We start from the raw sequence: 23,021 nt of genomic DNA on the forward strand, positions 1-23,021 counted from the left end.
GCAGACCAGTTCATCTGTCACAGCAGGGCAAAGCAAGGTAAAGGTCATCAACAGCTCCACCCTCCCCTGATGAGGTGCGGAAGAATCTCACAAGGTTGGATGGAGAGTAGACCCCAGCAGAGTCACTGATAGGAAGAGGACTTCCACAGGGGACTCCAGACAAAGCTTTGGAAGAAGCAGTTTGCAGGCAATTGGCTCTCTGAATAGGGGGGATAAAAAAGGAGCCCAGGCTTGCAGCAATTTTCTGTGGTGGAATTACCCCACCGTGGCCAATTTCAAGCTCCCAGCTGTTTAACAACCAGCTCACAGTTTTCCAAATATGTGAAATGGTGTCTCCAGGGCCAATAGGAGCTGTTCCAACATCCGTGTGTGTGTGTGTGTGTGTGTGTGTGTGTGTGTGTGTGTGTGTGTGTGTGTGTGATGGGGGCGGGGGTGGGTGGCTATGGCGGCAGCACCCCCCTGAGTCATTCCTCCCCTCATTGTTCTGATTTGTCTGGGCAGCAACAAGGCTAATCTGTTAACTCCTCTCCCCCCCCCCCCGCAACTTGCAGTGTCTAAGGCCACAACTTGCAGAGATGGCAGAAGATAAGTCATAACCTCACATGGAGCTCTGGTTTTCAGAGCACCCCATTCACTGGGCCCCTCAAAAGCCCACAGGAGTAACAAGTGCTGTGGGTGGGGCTGGAGCTTATCCACTGTGGACTCCAGTGAGGTTTGGGTCTGCAATAACGGGAAGTGGGTGATTAGCCCCCCCTCCCCAAGCAGCCAGCACGCAGGCACGTGGTCCCAGCCTCTCAGCACTACCTCCCTTCCGCAAGCTTTTGGCTGTGGCTCTAGGGGAAATGCTCTAGGGGAAATGCCACCCTGGTGGTGATACTACAAGGGGAACTGGGAGTGGGACCCTAATGGGACCCGAATGCCTGCTTTGTCCCCTGTGGGGATGTGGGCTCTTGGAGCTCAAGAACCCTAGTTGCTATTGGAGATGGTGACGTCACTTCTAGGGGCGGGGCTTGGTTCATCCTCTGAGTTAGGGAGGTGAAAGCCAGCTCCAGGGGTGGAGGGGACAAAAAAAAAATAGGGTTGTAAGAAGAAGGAGCCGAGCCATGGGGGAAAAGCGAGATGGGTGGGGAAGAGGCAGGAGAGGGGAGAATAGGCTCTGAGATGCCTAGCAGGACACACCTTAAGGGACCCCGTACCACTTAGTGTCTAGCCTTGATCCGCTCTGCTGCAGGCAGAACTCCGTGTGGTCTCGGTTTCTCCACGGTCGGTCTGAGTCCAGAATGAGGACTCTCCTGGAGGAACCAGCTCATTATGGGGCAGCCACTCTCACCCTAGCTGTTTCCTCAACGCTCCTGCGTAACCTAAATCACATGGCCAGTCATCTGGTCTTTTGGAAAAGAAGCGGCTGTCCCTCCCCCCAACGCCCTCCCCGCCACCCTATCCAAAGCATGGCTTAGGCCTTCTCCCACCCCGGGGTCCCGAAAATATCACTGACTGTGGGGGAGAACTCATGCACGCGTGGGCGCGCGAATGCACACACGTGGGGAAGCTATATTCGGTCCTGTTAACAGGCATGCAAAGCTGCACTTAGTGACCCCTCTGGGCTCACCAAACTCAGCCCCCCCGTCGGTCTGAGGCCGCCCTGGCATGATTCCAGAGGCCCCTCCACCCGCGCGCGCCCCCGCGAGCGTCCCCCTCCCTCCCTCGCTGCAACTCGCTGACAAATGCTCACACGGACGCAGGCGCACAGTCTGGCACAGGAGGCGCCCCCGCTCGGCACTGGGAAGCGGGGGCGGCGGGAGGGGTAGCAGGCGAAGGACCCCTCGCGGTTCCGCAGCTGCTGCAGTCCGCGCAGCGTCGGCACTGGGACCCGGGTCCGCGCAGCCCGCAAGGAGCCGCGGCCGCCGTGTCCTCTGGGTGTTGGGCACCCGGAGCTGCCGGGACCCGTTTCAGCACCGGGGACAGCGCCGGGCGCGGGGCGAGTCGAGGAGGGGGCCGCCACTCCAGGACAGCCCCCGCCCCCGGGGGGGCCCTCCGGCCCTCAGGCGTCCGAGGACTCGGGCTCTCGGGGAAGACGTGGCGACCCCAGCCAGCCGGGCCGGGCGCGCGCAAGACGGCCGGGGCTCCCCGCGGGGGATGCGCCCGAGGCCCCACGTTTGCTTTGCGCAGAGCCGGGGCGCTGCCCGGAGCCCATGAGCACCATGCACCTGCTGACACTAGCCCTGCTTTTCTCCTGCTCCTTCGCCCGCGCCGCCTGCGACCCCAAGATCGTCAACATTGGAGCTGTGCTGAGCACGCGGAAGCATGAGCAGATGTTCCGCGAGGCCGTGAACCAGGCCAACAAGCGACACGGCTCCTGGAAGCTCCAGCTCAATGCCACGTCCGTCACCCACAAGCCCAACGCCATCCAGATGGCTCTGTCAGTGTGCGAGGACCTCATCTCCAGCCAGGTACTGCAGCCTCACTCCCACCTAGGGTACCTCATTGCCAGCTCCTGCTCCTCCCCCACGCATGCTATCATCCCTCTTATTCACCCTCTATCCCTCCTGACTTCCCAGTTCACCCCATCCTCTCTCAACCCTCCCCTCCAGACACAATCCCCCTCCCCCCAGTCAGCTGCCTCCTGTAGAGGACTGGGCTCACTGTCAGTCAAGGACCAGGGTGCCAGCAATCTTGGCTTGAACCCCCGCCCACTACCTGCTAGTCCTAGGGAGGGGAAGGTCCAGGACCTGGCCAGGTGTAGACATGTGGCAGGTGGCTTTGATTTGTCCTATCACTGTGTGTCTGTGCATGTGGGGTAGATTTGGGGGCTGCAGACATGGTGCCAGATCACCACACGCCTTGCAGGACTCTTAGCAGGAAGGAGCCTGGACCACCTTTGTTGCTAAATCGAGATTTCCTTCCCTTCCTCTCCTTCCCCCCCAGGGCGGCCTGAGGTGGGCGGTGCCTAGTTGGGGAAGCAGGGTGACATGTATACTGTGGGAGGCAGCAGGCACAGCAGGACAAGGCAGGCAGCACTGTGGGGGAGGACAGGGCTCCCGGATTCTGCCTGCATAGCTGTCCGCCCCTGGGCCACTGCCTGCTGAATGCCAATGAATGCCATGACTGCAATGCAGCCCTTTATGTAAGCACAGTCCCACCTACTGCGTGCTGCGCACACCCTCATGCTTCAATGATGTGCATGCCTGCCTCTGTGCTGTGTACTGAATGACACCAGCATGCTCTATGTACACCGGCATGCACAACCTGCACGTCTCACATTTGCACATGCACATGGCAACGACAGGCACTTGTGTGCCCACACATCTGCTCACTCACATGCAGATCCAGACTCAAGGCATGTCCCACTACATACTTGGGCACGCCTGCACATTCACATGCACATAGTACAGATGCTCCTGCAAACATTGACTGGCATCTCTAGGTCAGGTCAGAGCTTTGATCAGAAAGTCCCTACCCACTCCCCACATCCAGCCTGCAGCACATGGAGCAGAGCTATGTGAAACCTCTGTGGTTGGTGACTTTGTTGCCTGCTTCATCTGGGCAGGGAAGGGCCATGGAAGGGTGCAAAGGGGTCCCAGAAGGACCATTTCTGTGGTGCCTCCTCTAGCTCACTCATAGTTTTGTCCTCTGGAAGAACCATCCTTTCAGAAGTGGAAGCGTGGAGGGGCAGCAGCTGACACTCAGAGCAGTGCTGGCTGCTATCACCATGCAGGCCAGTGTCCACTGCTCACCCCTTTGTAACAGCAAGTGGGCTCCATGGGTCAGAGAAAAATACAGTTGGGGCAGATACCTGTGAAGGTACTGAAAGCTTCCTTGCCTTGGGAGTTGAACCCTGGTGGTGCCAGCAGTCCCCCAGTACCTCCTTACTCTTCCTTGAGGGTATGGTCAGAGCTCATGGACACTTGTTCTGTTCAAAACTGAGCTCTGCTCCCCACAAACCCCAGCAGGGGACAGACCTGAAGCCCCCTTGTCCACTATTCCCACCAGAGCAGGGTCAGAGGTGTCTGTCAGGGGCCTGAGCTCCCTCCTTCTCTGCAGTGTCAGCCCCTCACAGAAACAGGAGAGGTAGTTTAATTCAGGTCAGCTCACTTGGGTACACATCCCACACTAGGGGTGACAGGGATAGGCTTGGGGACGTCACAAGGACAGCCCCTCCAGTGAAAGAGAGAGGGGATGCATGAAGAGGGGCCTGTCATTCTCCTGTGTTCCCTCAGCCCCATCTCCCTCCCATCCTGCTCTGCCCCAGACTCATTTCTGACTCCTTTGTGCTCACAGCACAGCTGTGGAACTTGTCACCCTGCCCTGTGGGTGTGTGCCCTGGGCTGTGTGTGGAAGTGGCTACCCAGGCCCTGCCCTGGCCTGCCAAGCTCAGCATGTATTCCTGCTGAATGGGCACCTGCAAGCACTGCCCAGCTGACCAGCCTTCTGTCCACAGGTTTATGCCATCCTGGTAAGCCACCCACCAACCCCCAATGACCACTTCACTCCCACCCCAGTCTCCTACACTGCTGGCTTCTACCGGATTCCTGTGTTGGGACTGACCACCCGCATGTCCATCTACTCTGACAAGGTAAGTTGGGCACCTGCTTGGGCTGCAGCCTGCCCCTCTAGTCATTCCTACAAGCCAGGCACCCACAAGGACTTCCACCTTTCTTTAAGGTCATAGTGGCACACTATGCAAGTACGCTCTCACACACACAAACTTAGACACATTTACACACACACACACACACACACACACACACACACACACTTGAAGCACTCAGATCAGGGGCTTCACACTCAAGGAGCAGCATGGTGCTACACAAGCACAGTCACACACCAAGTCTCCGACACATTTACTTTATTTTTTTAAAGAATTTATTTATTTATTTATTCATGAGAAAAATAGAAGGAGAGAAAGAACCAGCCATCACTCTGATACCCGTGCTGCTGGGGGATTGAACTCAGGACCTCATGTTTGAGAATCCAATGCTTTATCCACTGCGCCACCTCCCGTACCACACATTTACTTTCATATACACTCACCCACAATCAAAAGTCTCACGCACATGGAAGCCCTCTCACACTCATGTATATACAACACACACACACTTGAGGTCTTGATGTACTCAAACTAGGGGCTCCTCAGTCAGGAAGCAGCAAGGTGCTACACAAGCATACTCACACACATGCATATACACACTCATACCCTCACACTCAAAGCCTCAGACACAAAGAGACCACCTCCCCTATGCACAAGAACATGCACTTGTACACAGTCATATATACTCACCCACAATCAAAAGTCTCAGGCACACGGAAGCCCACTGACACTCATGTATTTACAACACACACACACTCCAGTGAGCAAAGTCTCAGGTACAAACGCAGCCACACTCATACACACCCACAGCTACTCCATGTCTCAGACTCACAGTAACTCACCCCCACACACACACACTCACATACCCGTAGCACACACTCACATTTGCACAGACTCACAGATTCGAATCCACACACTCACATGCAGGTGCCATCACACTCACACATAGACACTCACCTCATGAAGCCCCATGCTCCCCATACCCACACTCTTGGGCAGATACCTCTGATGGGTGGCAGGTACCAGGGAGCATGGACAGACAACTCAATGGGCAGGCCTAGGGTCCCTGGGAGGAAGAGTCTGGAAGGAGGGCATAATAACAGTTATGCAGTTCCAGTGCTCCTGGGGAACTCAGGTGGGAGGGGCTCCACCTGTGCAGATGAGCAGAGGAGGCAGGTCTGGGGTGCGGCTAGTCTGATAACAAGCCTCATGCAACGCCTGGTGCCCACAGTGGGGGTCTGTCTGTCAGGACCCCTCCTGGAACAGCAGCCAAAACAGTAAGGAATCCAGGTAGTTTTGCAGAAAATTGCACCCACAGAAGCAGGGAACTTGCCAGAGGACACACAACTCTCCCACAGCTATGGCCTATGATTTTTTGGCAGCTGGGGGTGGGGTGGGGGGTGCTTCTAGCCAAAGTTGCACACCAGCAGCCTGTTCCGTGGCCACTTGGCAGGAGATACCCAGCTTGCTGTGCAGCCTGAGGGTCTGGAGGACTGAGCCAGGAGGTGATTGGGGATGCCAGGGTGTGTCCTCATCTTTTCTAGAGCACCTCTGAATCTTGGGGTCACAGATAAAGCTGCACTGGCACCAAGTAACCCCAATTGAAAAAAAAACCCAGAGCACTGCTCAGCTCTGGCTTATGGTGGGGCAGGAGACTGAACCTAGGACCTTTGGTACCTCCAGCATGGCATGAAAGTCTTTTTGCATAACCATTATTGCTATCTCCCCAGTCCACAAGTGACCCCAATCAGACCCAAGGGTGTTGGGGAGGGGTCAGGATAAAGGTCTCTCCCTTTTCACTTTTCCTTGCAAAGGGAAAGTGAAAGCACACTTTCTGAGTCGGAACAACGCCCTCTCCATAGAGCCCCCAGACTCCTCAGAGTGCATGGACTCCTCAGCCACCGAGAAGGGAGTTTCAACTCTGCCCTCTAGCTTCTCCTCCTCCCTGAGCACAGTTTCTTCCTTTCCTGGCAGTGGGGTTGGTCAGCCTCTAGTCCAGAAAGAGGGCCAACCCCACAAGACCCATCCCACCTCCCACCATCACCCCCCGCCCAACAGACTATCTCTGCCTAACACCTGGACTAAGAAGGCCTAGGTCAGGGCCAAGAAAGACTCCAGCTACATCTCCCTGCAACCATAGCACCAGGTGAACAGAAACAGGGGGGCATTCCTACTTCTGGTTCTCACATGCTCCCCTGCTCAGATTACAGAGACAGCAGATGGAAAAAAGAAAAATCTGGAGAGCTTAGAGGACTACAAGCTCAGTGTGGGTTATTTATTATTGCCACCGGCTTTATTGCTAGGGCTCAGTGCAGGCTATGAATCCATAGTTCCCAGTGGTCATTTTTCCTCTCACTCTCTTTCTATTTTATTTGCTAGGACAGAGAGAAATTGAGAGGGGAGTGGGAGTTGGAAATAGAGAGGGAGAAAGAGACACTTGCACATGACAATGTCTGTACTCAACCAGGTGTGCCACTCACTGCCTGGCCCACTCAGTGTGAGTCTTTAGGGACTTGAGGGTTTAGTGCTCCCTGGACAGACAGCAAGGACCTTGGCCTAGGAATCCCCAGTTGATGCCATAGAGAAGCAGGCAGTGCCAGCCACAACCTAGTTTTAGGGAAATGATGGCAGACTAGCCCCAATAGGATGAACTCCTTCCCTACCACTTCTCAGTGAATTTGGTGGTGACACAGCTGTGACCCAGTGGAGATGTCTGTGAGAATGTTCTGAGACCAAGTTGTCTGGTAGAAGGTGTGTGTGTGTGGGGGGGGTGGCTGCCAGCAGGTGTTGGGGGGGGTGGTCAGCTCAAGAACAGTTTCACGATGATCAAGTCTGTGAGACAGGCAAACCAAGGGAAGTGGGGAGGCAAGGGATAAACTCACGTCTCTCAGATTAGATGATGTGGGGTGGAGGAAGAAAATGGAGTGGGGAAGGCAGGGTCCTTGGAGTTTGGTGGTCAGTGATATCTCCCACCCAACATTCAGAGGGCAGCAGTTGGAGGAAGTGGGGACCCCAGGATCTAGGGGTCTATCAAATGATACCCAGTGGTACAGGGTCAGTGGAGTTCCTGGGGTCAGGGGTGTCACTTACTAGTATGAGGACAGCAGGGGCCCAGGTGTGGAGATGCTGGAATTGTCTCTGGCAGTGTGAGGACTGCAGTGTGAGGAGGAGTGGTGGCCTCCCTTCAGCCATTTGTGCCCCCCGCAGAGCATCCACCTGAGCTTCCTGCGCACGGTGCCGCCCTACTCCCACCAGTCCAGCGTCTGGTTTGAGATGATGCGCGTGTACAACTGGAACCACATCATCCTGCTGGTGAGCGATGACCACGAGGGCCGCGCGGCGCAGAAGCGCCTGGAGACGCTGCTGGAGGAGCGTGAGTCCAAGGTGAGCGCAGGGAGGCCCGGAGGGCGCCTGTCTGTGCTCCGTGTGACACCTCTTCTCTCCATCTGCATGCTCAGCGCCACCACGTCTGCGCGCCCCGGCCTGTCCTGGCTCATTTCACTTGCTTTCGCCATTAGTCCAAATCTCCTTCGTGTCAGTTCCTGCCGGGCGAGGGCAGGACCACCTGGAGCTCTGCAAACACCCCGCCCCGCAGCTCCCCACCCCGCAGCTCCCTGCCCCGCAGCCTCAGAATCGGATTCCTGCCCACTCGGCACCCTTGTCAGGCTCCACCCCGCCCCGCCCCATGCCGTCACGCCCAATCCCCCCGCACCTCCCCAGAGGCCCCTCCCTGCCTTGACCCTTACATGCCCTCACACACGCCCCTCTCCGGGTGGCCTCTGCCTCATGGTTGCCCCCACACACCACAGCCCCATCTGTGCATAGCTCACAACCCCCCACCCCCAACTCCCCACCACTCCCAGGCCCTATCCCCTCAGATCCGACCAGACCTCTTGATTCCCACTTCCCACACCAGACTGAGCTCCACTTCTGGGGCATCAATTAAAACTTGGTTCTAGGGAAAAATACAGCCCCACTCTGCTCTATGGCTGTCCAATACCAAAAGGAGGATTTCTGGAGGTCCAGGTGACCTCCATGTTCCTTCCCTTGCCCTCCTACAACCAGCCCTAGGAGCTGGTGTCACCAGGGGAGACCAGGGTCCCTCCTTCACCTGGGAGCTCAGCACCCGGGACATGGCCCCCAGGTTGGGTGGAGGCCAAGGAGGGCAGAGAAGGGGGGAGGCCCACACTGGGAGGGCTCAGGGTGGGGTGGACCAAGGGGGTGCTGGGCAGCAATGTTCTTTTGTGAAGTCAGAGTTAGCTTTTTCAAACTTATTGCCAAATCCCCCAAGGCAACACAGGCCCCAATAAGGAGTAAAGGACTGTGATGGGGGGGTGGAAGCCAGGAGGAAGAGCCAGAGGGTCCTGGGGGTCCTTCTGGGTGGTGGGGTGGAGACTGACTCGGTCTTTGGGGGAAGATGGGCTTCTAGCACCTTGGCACTGCATTTCTGAAAACAGCACCCCATGCTCACACACTCAGCTCACCAGCCACACCCCTACTCGAAGACAGCCACCCCCAGGATGACCCTCACAATCTCCCTCTCCTGCCCACCCCTACCACACCCCCAGGCATACCTAGAGGCTGCCCAACACTCACCTGGGCACAGACACATTCCTGTTGTTTGTACACACACACACACACACACACACACGGCATACACAGGACACATATGCACAAGCATTCAGATGCCACTGCCACCCACAGCTTGTGTATACATAGAGGAACACACCCTCGAAGACACAAGTAAGCACAGTAACCCTTGTCACAACCTTTCCAGAACTCCTGTGGGTTGAGTGCAGAATTAGCAAGATTGCCTGGATCTCCACAGTGGCAGAGGGAGGGCAAGGGGGTGGGGCTGGGCACTGGGGACAGGCACAGGAAAGGGCTGCCACCTCAGTTCAGGACTGACATGGGTGGGTGGGCATTTCTGGGCCCACGCAACAGGTGCATGGCAGGGGTGGCGTGGCAGGTGAGACATAAAGGGACATGTCTGGCATGGATGTGAGCAGGGCTGCCCTTTCCCCAAGTGTGACCACGTCCAAGCGCTCAGCTCCACGTGGGGTGCCTTTCTGGCCCTCGTGCCCCTCCACCCCCAGTAGCAGCCCTCCCCACCCCACCCCAGCCCAGGTGTTTGCGAGCTCCAGGTACGTGCCCATCTGCAGACGTGCCGAGGAGGTGGTGTGATTGCTTTAGCGCCGTCATTTTCAACCGTTTATAATCTTCTTCTGTGTCTGCATATTTTCTCTGTGCACATTATTCATCAGAGTAAAAAAAGGAACTATGAAAACCTCGACCAACTGTCCTATGACAACAAGCGCGGACCCAAGGTATATATGCATGGACGTGCACGCCTCCCACCGACTAGGGAGCCCTGGCCTCCGGCGCCTCGGCCACTGGGGCCACTGTCCGGCCCAGCCGTGCTGCACCGCAGGCCTGAGCTTAGGATAGTGAGGTCATGAAGAGGCAGCCACATCAGGAGAGAGCAGTGTGGCCAAGGGGGCAACTGCAGCCCACCCACCGGGGCCTCACCTCCACCTGTGCCTGAGAGGCAGGTTTGGCCACAGGAGGAGCCGCTCTCTGGGGAGTGCATGCAAATCTCTGGGACCCCCAGGGTTTCCTCGAGGAACCCAGGGGAGATCCCAGCCACCCAGGCCCACCTGCCTGCTGGTTTAGGCCACTCCTGCAGGGGCCTGAGTTAGGCCTGAGAGACTCTCCCGGGGTTTTGGAAAAGCCACCCCAGTCCTGCTCCCAGTTGCATTCCAAAACTCTTCTGTTTCCTGTCCGCTGCACGCCTCTTTCTGAGTCTCGGTCCACTTCAACTTGCATGCTCAGTGCAAAAGTGAGGATGGAAGTAAGTGGTGGAAAAGACAGCACAGGCAGCAGAGAGCAGAACAGGTGCAGGAGAGCAAGCAGGTCAAAATCAGAAAGAAGGAAAGAGGCCAGGCCAGGCCAGGTGTGAGTAAGGCAGGTGGACAGCACCGGCGGCAGGTGCAGGCCAGCAGCCTAGCTAAGCTGTCTCGGGATTCCTAGTGGCTGTGGCCAACCCTCAACCCTGAGGCACTGTGTTCTTACCCTGGCTGTCAGCTAACACCCTCTGCTCATACCACAGGCTGAGAAGGTGCTGCAGTTTGACCCTGGAACCAAGAATGTGACAGCCTTGCTGATGGAGGCACGAGAGCTGGAAGCCCGAGTCATCATCCTCTCAGCCAGGTACGATGGGCCATGGCCTCCCCCACTCACCCAGCTGGCCAAAAACCTCAGCTTCAAAATGCCTTTGCCAAGTAAAACATCTCATCTGCAATACAACACACTATTAATTCAGCACCCCATTAGTCTATTTGTCTGCCCTGGGACCCCCTGACTTCTGATCACTGCTACTGACATCCTAAGCTGGGCAGAGGGATGCACCTCTGTTCTCAGGAAGGTAAAGGTTGACACAGGACTCTGGAAGCTAGGCTCAGGGAAAGGGCCCAAGAGTGTAATGAGTGGGTGCACAGCTTACCAGAGTGGAAGAAGGAAGGGCAGAACATTTGGACAGGCAATGCATAAGAGGAAACCAGTTAGGAACTCAGGAACATAAGGCTACCACTGGACAAGGTCTGAGTCCCCAATCACTTCCAGAACTAGCCTTCCAGGCAATGAAAACATTTTTTTTTTTTTGCCTCCAGGGTTATCACTGGAGCTCAGTGCCTACACTATGAATCCACTGCTCCTGGTGGCCATTTCTTTCCTATTTTATTGAATAGGACAGAGAAAAATTGAGAGAGGAAGAGAAGATAGAGAATGGGAGATGGAGAGACACCTTCAGACCTGCTTCACCACTTGTGAAGCAACCCACCTGCAGGTGGGGAGCCAGGGCTCTAACTGAGATCTTGTCCACGTCCTTGTACTTCGTACTATGTGCACTTAACTACCGCCCAACCCCTGGCAATGAAAACTTCCACTAGCAAATGACTGGCTTCTCCTGGGAAGGAAGGGCCAAACTACCTGCAGTTGGAAAAGAAAAAGCCCTCCCTCCACTCACGGGAGAGCCAGGGGGCCTGGGTGGGCTGACTCCACTCTGCTCTGTGCTGGAAGCTTCTCCAGAGTGGAGAAAAGAAGCGTTTTACAGAGAGAGAGAGAGAGAGAGAGAGAGAGAGAAGAGAATACCTCCACTGCCAGTCTGCACTGTCTGTTCTGGCAAAGGGCCAGAGAGAGTGGCAGGATCAATGTCTGTCACATATGCAGTCAACAAGTCTCTGACAGAAAGTCAAGTACTCCTCTCCTCCCAGGGCTGAGAGCAAGGAGTAGGTGCCAGGGATCCTGGGCAAAGAGCCCTTCTTGGTGGCTGGGACAAAAATGTGCAGATCCCCCACTGTCCCTTGTTTTACAGCAGCAAAGCCTGGGATTACTTGCCCACGCCAGCCCTCTAGACCTGGGCACAACAGGGAGAACTTGGGAAGAAAGGTTTAAGGAGGGCCTTATCAAGCTCAGGGGCTGCACATCCATTCCTGGAAGAAACTATATCCTTGGAAAGTTCCCCCCCCTCTCCCTCCTCCCCAGAAAAGCCTGGTCCCCAAAAGCTCCACCCAGAACAAACCCCAGCCCTCCTCTGAGAAATCCTTGCTTCTTGTAAGCTTCTGCCTGGAAACAACACCTCCCTGATTATCCTTGGGGCTTGGTGCCTACGCTAGAAATCCACAGCTCCTAGCAATCATGCCTGACTTCCTTCTTTCCTTCCTTCCTCCCTTCCTTCCTTCCTCTCTTTCCTTTTTTTTTTTTTTTTTTTGTGAGAACAGAGAGAAATTAAGAGGGGAAGGGGAAATAAAGAGGGAGAAAGAGAGATAGGTGGTAGTGTACCTGATTGAGTGCACATGTTACAATGTGCAAGGACCTGGGTTCAAGCCCCCAGTCCCCACCTGCAGGGGGAAAGCTTTGCAAGTGGTGAAGCTGTGTTGCCGGTGTCTCTCTGTCTCCCTCTCTATCACCCCTGCTCTCTCAATTTCTGGCTATCTTTATCCAATAAGTAAACAAAGATAATAAAAAAATTAAAAAGAAAGAAAAATGCCTGCAGAGTTGCTTCACTACTCATGAAGCTTCCCTTCTGCAAGTGGGAAGCAGGAGCTCAAATCCAAGCCCTCACATAATCAGACCCTCTTTAGTTATTTAAAGTTTGGGGTCCTGAGTCCAATCTTTGGCATTTCATGTCTCTTACCCTCCTCTTAAAACAGTATTAATTTTGGGAGTCGGGCAGTAGAGCAGCGGGTTAAGCGCAGGTGGCACAAAGCGCAAGGACCGGCTGAAGGATCCCGGTTCTAGCCCCTGGCTCCCCACCTGCAGGGGAGTCACTTCATAGGCGGTGAGTTAGATCTGCAGGTGTCTATCTTTCTCTCCCCCTCTCTGTCTTCCCCTCCTCTCTCCATTTCTCTCTGTCCTATCCAACAACAATGACATCAGTAACAAGAATAATAACTACAACAATAAAACAACAAGGGCAAAAAAAGGGAATAACTATAAAGAAAAAAATTTAATAAAAAATATTAATTAAAAAATTTTTTTGTCACCAGGAATATTGCTATGGGATTGCACAATGACTCCACTGCTCCTGACAGCCCCTCCCCTTCTGCTTTTTTCCTCTCTCCCTCATTAATAATCAAATAAAACATGTTTTTAAGAAATAGTAGAGGCTAGCTCACCCTATATAATGCAAACTTCACCACTCATGAGGGATCAGGTTTGAGCTCCGGCCCATTGCATGGGCACAACATACAAAGGGGAGGCTTTGTGAGCAGTGGAGCAGTTGTTGGTATGCTTCTAATTCTGCTTCTAAAAACCCCTTCTGTTTCATTTGGTTTAATCCCCCCTGCTTAACACTGTATTCTATTTACATAACCGCTGGTAACTAAGCACCACCCTCCCTCCAGGGCATTGGTGGTTCAGTGGTAGAATTCTCGCCTGCTCTGTCCCCTCTCCTTGTCACACCCTGACTTCCACCAATCTCTTTTTGCTCCACTCTCTCTACGTCACATCCTGTTTACACCCTACTTGGCAAGTATATTAGTTAGTTTAGCTTAGCTTAGTTGGCTTAGATTGTGCTGCGTTCTGCATGAATAAAGACTGATCTACGTACCACTCAGCCATGAATCCCTGGTCATCTGTCTCTGCCCACAAAGCTAGTCCGGCATAATGGCGCCTGCACAGGGACTGGCATAATGAGCACAATCTAAGCCAACTAAAACTAAACTAAACTCACAATCCTATATATACTCGCCAAGTAGGGTGGAAACAGGATGTGACATAGAGAGGGTGGAGCGAAAAGTGACTGTTGCAAATCAGGGTGTACTACGAGAGGGGGCAGAGCAAAAAGACATCATGAACCAGTGGGGATTAAACCAATGTCCTGCAGGCAGGGTGGTGCTTAGTTAAGCAGGATTAGAGACAGAAGCTTTAAGCCAGGGGAGCTGGCATACTACCCAACACTGTATTGTCTCTCTTCTTTATCTCTGTCCCTCTTTGCCTTTTACCTTCTGTATGAAAAGTTTTCAAAATATTTTACTTTACTCTATTTTAGAGAGGGAGGAGAGAGATACACCAAAGCTTTGCTCAGCTCTAGTTTATGGTGTCTGAGGTTGTAAGTAGGGGATCTGGGGCCCCAGTTCTGAAAATCAGGTGCATAACCACTGTGATATTTTCCCCAGCCCTATTTTATTTTTTTATTTTTATGTATTTATTTATTTTCCTTTTTGTTGCCCTTGTTTTTTATTGTTGTTGTAGTTATTATTGTTATTGATGTCATCGTTGTTAGATAGGATAGAGAGAAATGGAGAGAGGAGAGGAAGACAGAGAGGGAGAGAAAAAGATAGACACCTGCAGACCTGTTTCATTGCCTGTGAAGTGACTCCCCTGCAGGTGGGGAGCCAGGGTCTCAAACCGGAATCCTTACTCTGGTCCTTGCACTTTGCGCCACTTAGGCTTAACCCGCTGCACTATCACCCAACTCCCTCTTTTATTTATTTTAAAAGAGTTCTTGTATTATGCCTGTGGAAATAACTCAACAGTTAGAGCATCAGACTTACTTGTCTGAGGTTCTCATTTTGATCTCTGGCACTGCATGTACTAGAGTTGTGCTCTGGTTTCCTTCTCTCTCATATGTACTTTCTCATGTGAAATTTTCTGTCTCTCATGTAATAAATAAAACAAATCTTAAAAAAAAAAGATGAGGTAGGGTTTCATGAGAGAGAGAATGAAGTCTGAGCATCACTCCAGTACATGTGTCACTGGGGATCAGAGAGCCTCTGGCATGCAAGTCAATATCTCCTGCTACAGACCCTCTCCTTTTGTTTTCTCCAAACTTGCCACAGGCATGAGGCCTTTGAGGAATGTGATAGGATGAGTGGATGGATGGGAAATAAAAAGGAAAGAAAGGATGAGCGGGCAGGTGGACCAATGAACAGACAGATGGGCAAGTGGACAGTTAGCTATCTGCCAGAGTGTCTCTTCATCCAGGATAAAGCAAGTCAAGAAACCAAGATCCCAAAATGTAGGTTCAAGAATGTGGTACCCCAATCTGGCCAGGCCTCCAAAGAGGGATGAGCACTTTCTCCACCGTCTTCTCTCTGGTCATTGAGACCTTGTGCCACACACTGTAGTCCTAGGGAAGTCTTCCTTCCACACATGGGCAAAGAAGGGTTTGCTCTGTTTTACCTGCCCCTACTCCCAACCCCCACCAAGGACAGATTTTGCAGACACAGTGCTAAGAAAAATGTCAGCCCAGAGAAGAGGGCATGGTCATAGCAGACAGATGTATACATGTAATACACATACCCTGTGTAATTCCACCTGTGCACACATCACATATGTACGTGCATATACATACATAAATAAACATGGTCGATACGTATATGCAGACACATCCACAAATGCATGCAAAAGATTGCATTTGTGCCCATTGGCATGCAGCATATCCACAAAATCACTTGCCCTGCATATGCACATCCTGTGATCCCATATGGACGCCCAGACACATGCAGACATTATGTATGCTCCACACAAAATGAGCATGTTCATAATGTCATATGCACATCACATGTGCTCACATGCAAACACCATGTGTAGACATGCCACACATGTCACATGTACATATGCTTGATCCCTCTTTATTTCTTATTTATGATGGAGTTATATTCTGACAAACCCATCCTAAGTTAAAACATTATAATTAAAACATTTTGACTGGGAAACACAGGTGGCTGCTGCTACCCAGAATCACAAGTGTATCCTAGTTTTATTTACTTATTAATGACAGCACCACTCTGGGAACCAGGTGGTGGTACACCTGGTTAATCACACACATTACAGTGCACAAGGGCCCAGGTTCAAGCCCCTGGTCCCCACTTGCAGGGGGAAAGCTTCACAAGTGGTGAAGCAGAGCTGCCGGTGTCTCTCTGTTTGTCTCCCTCTCTATCCCCCTCTCAATTTCTGACTTTATCCAGTAAGAAATAAATAAAAATGTTAAAATAAAATTTTTTAAGAATTATTATTTTAATATTTATTTATTTATTCCCTTCTGTTGCCCTTGTTGTTTTTATTGTTGTAGTTATTATTGTTGTTATTGATGTCATTGCTGTTGGATAGAACAGAAAGAAATGGATAGAGGAGGGGAAGATAGAGATGGGGAGAGAAAGATAGACACCTGCAGACCTGCTTCACCACTTGTGAAGTGACTGCCCTGCAGGTGGGGAGCAGGGGGCTCAAACCAGGATCCTTCAGCCAGTCCTTGCACTTTGCGCCACCTGTGCTTAACCCGCTGCGCTACCGCCTGACTCCCAAAATGAAATTTCTAAGAGAAAGAGAGAGAGAACCACTCTGTCTCAAGAAATGTTGGGGATTGGATATAAGACCTCAGGTTTGGGAGTCCAAGGCTTTATCCACTGTGCCACCTCCCAGACCACCACATTAGTATCTTCCCACCATCATAATATTGAAAAATCCCAAGCTCGGTACCATCTATACTGAGTGTTCATGAACACAGTGAGGCACACTTCACACACACATGTGTCTGTGTACACATGCGCAGCCATGTCATGTATGTATTTGGTGTACACATGTGCTGCATACACACCAAGACATTTGTGTGTGCACACAAGCACACCACCAGTGCACTGCACAATTACTCACACTTATCCACAGGAATGTACACACTTAACATGCATATGTATACATGGCACACACTCTGCACCATCACTCAAGCATATGTGTATAACTTTATATACAAATTGTAGCTGCATGAATACATGCCTTTATGTAGAGTCACTGGAAATAAAGTAGCAGGACTCATCTCAACCACACACCCACTAGCATCCATGAGTCTATACAAGGCCACTGGATTGTCAGGGCTGGTGTTGCCCCATCTCTCACTGTAGTCCTCGGAGCAGAGTTCAACACCCCTCACCCCGAGACCAAACTATAACCCTGAAAGTGGCAGGTTCAGGTGTTCTTTTTTTTAATTTCTTTATTGGGGAATTAATGTTTTATATTCAACAGTAAATACAATAGTTTGTACATGCATAACATTTCCCAGTTTTCCATATAACAATACAACCCCCACTAGGTCCTCTGAATCCTTCTTGGATCTGTACTCTCCCCACCCACCCACCCCAGAGTCTTTTACTTTGGTGAAATATGCCAATTCCAGTTCAGGTTCTACTTGTCTTTTCTTTTCTGATCTTGTTTTTCAATTTCTGCCTGAGAGTGAGATCATCCCATACTCATCCTTCGGTTTCTGACTTATTTCACTTAACATGAATTTTTCAAGATCCATCCAAGATCAGCTGAAAACGGTGAAGTCACCATTTTTTTACAGCTGGGTAGTATTCCATTGTGTATGTATACCATAACTTGCTCAGCCACTCATCTGTTGTTGGACACCTGGGTTGCTTCCAGGTTTTGGCTATTACAAATTGTGCTGCCAAGAACAATTTGTATGTATACACAAATCCTTTGGGATGGGTGTGTTGGGCTCCTTAGGATATATCCCCAGGAGAGGAATTGCAGGATCATAGGGTAGGCCCAATTCTAGCCTTCTGAGTGTTCTCCAGACTGTTCTCCACAGAAGTTGGACCAATTTACATTCCCACTAGCAGTGCAGGAGGGTTCCTTTGACCCCAAACCCTCTCCAGCATTTGCTGCTGTTACCTTTTCTGGTGTATGACATTCTCACAGGAGTGAAGTGGTATCTCATTGTTGTCTTTATTTGCATTTCTCTGACAATCATAGACTTGGAGCATTTTTTCATGTGTTTCTCGGCCTTTTGGATCTCTTCTGTGGTGAATATTCTGTCCATAGCCTCTCCCCATTGTTTGCATGGGGTTATTTGTTGTATTATTGTTGAGATTTGCAAGTTCTTTATATATTCTGGTTATTAGCCTCTTGTCTGATGTATGGCATGTAAAGATCTTCTCCCATTCTGTGAGGGGTCTCTTGGTTTGGGTAGTGGTTTCTTTTGCTGTGAAGAAGCTTTTTAATTTCATGTAGTCCCATAGGTTTATGCTTGCCTTAGTCTTCTTTGTAATTGGATTCGTTTCATTAAAAATGTCTTTAAAATTTATGCGGAAAAGAGTTCTGCCAATATTTTCCTCTAAGTATCTAATAGTTTGTGGTCTAACATCCAAGTCCTTGATCCACTTGGAATTTACTTTTGTATTTGGTGAAATATAGTGGTTCAGTTTCATTCCTCTGCATGGTTCAACCCATTTTTTCCAACACCTGTTGTTGAAGAGACTCTGATTTCCCCACTTAATAGTCTGGGCACCTTTGTCAAAGATTAGATGTACATAGGTGTGGGGGCTTACTTCTGGGCTCACAATTCTATTCCACTGGTCATTGTGTCTATTCATGTTCCAGTACCAAGCAGTTTTGGTGACAACGGCCCTATAATACAATTTGAGATCTGGGAGTGTGATGCCTCCGGTTCTGTTCTTTTTTCTCAATATTGTTTTGGCAATTCTCGGCCTTTTCTGGTTCCAGATAAACATCTGTAGCATTTGTTCTATTCTCCTAATAACTATGGTTGGGATCTTGATGGGGATAGCATTAAATTTGTAGATGGCTCTGGGTAGTATATTCATTTTGATGATGTTAATTCTTCCAACCCATGAACATGGGATACCTCTCCACTTCTTTGTGTCTTTTTCTATTTCCTTGAGTAGTGACTCATAATTCTCAGTATACAAGTCTTTCACTTCTTTGGTTAGTTTTATTCCTAGATATTTTATTGTTTTTGTTGCTATAGTAAAAGGAACTGATTTCTAAATTTCATCTTCTTCTAACTTAGTGTTTGCATAGAGGAATGCCACTGACTTTTGAATGTTAATTTTGTAGCCTGACACCTTACTGTGTTGCCTGATGATATCCAAAAGCTTTTTGCTGGATTCCTTAGGTTTTTCTATGTATACTATCATGTCATCTGCAAATAGGGAGAGTTTGACTTATTCTCTTCCAATCTGTATGCCTTTTATTCCTTGCTCTTATGTGATTGCTATGGCAAGAACTTCCAACACTATGTTGAACAGTAATGGTGATAGTGGGCAACCCTGTCTAGTACCTGATCTGAGGGGAAATGCTTCCAGTTTTTCACCATTGAGTATGATGTTGGCTGTAGGTTTGCTATATATAGACTCCACTATCTTCAGGAATTTTCCATCTATTCCCATTTTTGTAGTGTTTTGATCATAAAGGGATGTTGTATTTTGTCAAAGGCTTTCTCTGCATTTATCAATAAGACCATGTGGTTTTTGGTCTTGCTTTTGTTGATGTGGTGGATCACGTTGATTGATTTACATATATTAAACCAACCTTGCATCCCTTAGATAAACCCCACTTGGTCATGATGAACAGTCTTTTTAATTTACTGCTGTATCTGGTTGGCTAGAATTCTGTTCAATATTTTAGCATCTATGTTCATCAGAGATATTGGTTTGTAGTTTTCTTTTTTGGTTGTGTACCTGGTATCAGAGTGATGTTGTCTTCATAGAAGCTGGAAGGGAGTCTTCCAGTGTCTTCAGTCTTCTGGAAGACTTTTAAAAGTAGAGGTATTAGTTCTTCTTTGAAGGTTTTGTAGAATTCATTTGTAAAATCATCTGGTCCAAAACTTTCATTTTGGGGAATATTTTTGGTAACTATTTCAACTTCATTAGCTGTGATGGGCCTGTTCATGTTATCTACTTCCTCTTTACTTAGTTTTGGAAGTTGGTAGGTATGTAGGAAATCGTCCGTTTCTTCCAGGTTCTGTAGTTTGGTGGCATATAGTTGTTCATAGAAGGTCCAGGTGTTCTTGACCCTGGAACTTCCCCCCTTAGAACATTTGGACCCATTCTTTCATGGGGACTTTTGGCAGACTTATTGCAAAGACTCCCTATAGTGCCCCCTTTTTGTCACTAGGTGTTTTTTTTTTTCCTGAGGGTTGGCAGCTGCACAATTTCACTGATCCCGTTGAACTCTCTTTTTTACCTTTTAGTATTTATTTATTGCAGTGTTTATTTATGGATAAAGACAGAGAGAAGGGGGAGAAGACAGAGGCATACCTGGTTAAGGGCACACACTACAATGTGCAAGAACCTTGGTTCAAAGCCCTGATCGCCACCTGCAGGGGTAAAGCTTCATGAGTGGTGAAGCAATGCTGCAGGTGTCTCTCTGTTTCTTTCCCTCTCTATCTCCCCTCCCCTCACAACTTCTCTCTGACTTTATCCAATAATAAATAAATAATTTAAAAGGCAGAACTTAAGTGGAAAGGAGGACACAAAAAGGGAGAGAAAGAGAGATACCAGGGAGTCGGGTGGTAGAGTAGTGGATTAAGCACAGGTGGCGCAAAGTGCAAGGACCGGCCTAAGGATCCTGGTTTGAGCCCCCAACTTCCCACCTGCAGGGGAGTCGCTTCACAGGTTGTGAAGCAGGTCTACAGGTGTCTATCTTTCTCCCCCCTTCTCTGTCTTCCCCTTCTCTCTCCACTTCTTTCTGTCCTATCCAACAACAAGGACATCAGTCACAACAACAATAGAACAACAAGGGCAACAAAAGGGAATAAATAAATATTTAAAAATAAAAGTTATAATAAAAGAAAGAGAGATACCTGCAGACCTGCTTCACCACTTCTGAAGCTTTCCCCCTTGCACTTCCCCCTTCTCTCTCAATTTCCCTCTTTCTTATTATTTATTTATTTTAATGACAGAGATACAGAGAAAAAGAGCACTGTTCAGCTCCGACACATAGTGGTGCTGAAGATTGAACCTGCAACCTCAGAGCCTCAGACATGGAAGTCTTTTGAAAAACCACTATGCTGTTTCCTTTGGCCCCCTTTCAATTTCTCTCTGTCTCTATTGAAGGAAAGAAGGAAGGAAGGAAGGAAGGAAGGAAGGAAGGAAGGAAGGAAGGATGGATGGAAGGAAGGAAATGTAAAAATAGTCATCAGCAGTGAACTTGTCATGCAATTACCAAGCAACAGCTATAACCTTGGTGGCAATAAAAATAACTAAGTTAGTAAATAAACAAATAAATAGGCTTCGGAGGTTGTGTAGTGGATAGGGTATTGGATTTTCAAGCCCCTGAGTTTCATCTCATGTGCCAAAGAAATACTCTGGATCCCCCCACCATCATAAGTAACTAAATAAAATAATATTTAAAAAATAAAGATGGGGAAGAGACACCACAGCACTGCTTTACCACTTATGAAATTTCACCTTTGCACGATGCTTCCATGTGGTAGACAGAAACTAGAGCCCAGATCTTTTGAGCATGATAACTATGTGCTTTACTAGGTGAGCCATATTCCTGCCCTAATAAGCTGATCATTTTTGGCCATTTTTCTATGGGAAGCAAAGAATTCATTTACAACTTTCTTTTTTTTCCAGAGCTCTGCAAAACTCTGGCTTCTGGTGGCACTGGGGTTTGAACCTGGAAACTTGGGTGCCACAGTCATGAAGGTCTTTCTGCATAACCACTGTTATCTCCCCAGTCTACACTTTTCATCTTTATCTTTACCCAAGGCTGATATTGGGACCTACTACTTCTTTCATATTTATTTTATTTGATAGTATAAAGAGAAATTTGGAGGGGAAGAAGAGATACAGAGGGAGAAAGTGAGACACCTGTAGCATTGCTTCACCACTCATGAACCTTCCTCCCTGCAGGTGGGGACCAGGGCCTTGAACCCGGATCCTTGCACATGGTTATGTGTGTACTTAACTGGGTGTGCCTCTACCCACCCCCAAGGACCTACCATTTCCAGGAAAGCACTGGTGGGGCATACAGAATTTCTTCTCTACACTGGTTTGGTGGATGACATGAGTAGAATTGGATAAAGCATGTGTGTATGCCCACCACACCAAGTCAAATGTCCAGACCTGAGCTGCCAAGTGCTTTGGACACTGCACGTAGTGGGCAATTTTCCTGCCAAGTGCTGTGGACACTGCACGTAGTGGGCACAAGAACCCCACTATATGGAAGGTTGGTTTTTCTGGGTATCTTGCTGGATGCTTTTATTCAGGTCACTAGTGCTGAGTGCCTGGAGCACCTTTGTTGACAGTCAATAGCTGCAGTTTAGGGCAAACACTGAGGGCTTGCTTGTCCACACTGACCAATCGTTGAGAATCAAGGTGGAGGTGAAAGCTGGCAGAGTCCTTAGAGAGGCCCCCCAGTGTAGAGGACTCCCCTGTGAGGTCACCCAGAGGGCTCAGGTTCCTGTGTGCCTGCCAGGTGCCCTGTGCAGTTGGTGACTCAACTCTGGTGACAGGAAGGCACAGCCTGTGCAGACTCCAGAAGGGCGAGCTGAACCCTATTTCCTTGGGGCAACTCCCAGTGGCTGGGACCCACCACATGTCACCAACCTACAGTCCTTCATGTCAAAGTTTAGACAAAGAGAACCAGAGAAGTTGTGGTTCTGATCCCAGAAGCACAGACCTGACTGTTCCTTACACCACTCTGCGCTGGGTGTCCATTTCCCTGCTTGACCCAGGGCAACCGGGCATGTGTCTACCTGCAGGAGACATGTAGGAGTGAATGGGGCCAGTTCCAGGAAAGTGGTAACCTGTTATGATGCATTGCCATCCGGGGCTACCAACACCCTGCCTCTCCAAGAGCTGGGGACTGGGAAATGCTGGGAAATTTGAGTGTCTGGCCCCACCTTTCCTGGGAGGTGGGGATCTCCTGGCCAGATGAGTCTGGGGACTTGGGGCGGGGACCGTCCTAGGTTCCAGAGGAACTGTTGGGATGGAAGCAGCAGCAGGCGGGGCTGGCTGGAGTCCGGGGTCACCCCCCTCTGCCCTACAGCGAGGATGACGCCGCCACTGTGTACCGCGCGGCCGCGATGCTGAACATGACTGGCTCAGGGTACGTGTGGCTGGTGGGGGAGCGTGAGATCTCGGGGAACGCCCTGCGCTATGCACCAGACGGTAAGTGCTGG

The 23,021-nt window shown here is 50.2% G+C and overlaps 1 protein-coding gene across 9 annotated transcripts in view; it reads left to right on the forward strand.

Annotated features, from left to right (window-relative positions):
• Window positions 1–1,770: 1,770 nt before the first annotated feature.
• The window catches only part of GRIN1 (glutamate ionotropic receptor NMDA type subunit 1), a 36,788-nt gene continuing 15,537 nt past the window's right edge, over window positions 1,771–23,021 (forward strand). For 3 of the 9 annotated variants that reach the window (XM_007521481.3, XM_007521482.3, XM_016187460.2), the window contains exons 1-6: window positions 1,771–2,450; window positions 4,439–4,573; window positions 7,796–7,972; window positions 9,853–9,915; window positions 10,698–10,798; window positions 22,889–23,010. In XM_007521481.3, the coding sequence (XP_007521543.1) occupies window positions 2,193–2,450; window positions 4,439–4,573; window positions 7,796–7,972; window positions 9,853–9,915; window positions 10,698–10,798; window positions 22,889–23,010 (856 nt within the window). In that variant the 5' untranslated portion in view covers window positions 1,771–2,192. The remainder of the gene's footprint in view (window positions 2,451–4,438; window positions 4,574–7,795; window positions 7,973–9,852; window positions 9,916–10,697; window positions 10,799–22,888; window positions 23,011–23,021) is intronic. The other 6 variants (XM_007521484.3, XM_007521485.3, XM_007521487.3 and 3 more) reach the window with 4 other exon arrangements.

The sequence above is a fragment of the Erinaceus europaeus genome, chromosome 10 (genome assembly GCF_950295315.1).
Source record: "Erinaceus europaeus chromosome 10, mEriEur2.1, whole genome shotgun sequence".
Lineage (NCBI taxonomy): Eukaryota > Metazoa > Chordata > Mammalia > Eulipotyphla > Erinaceidae > Erinaceus > Erinaceus europaeus.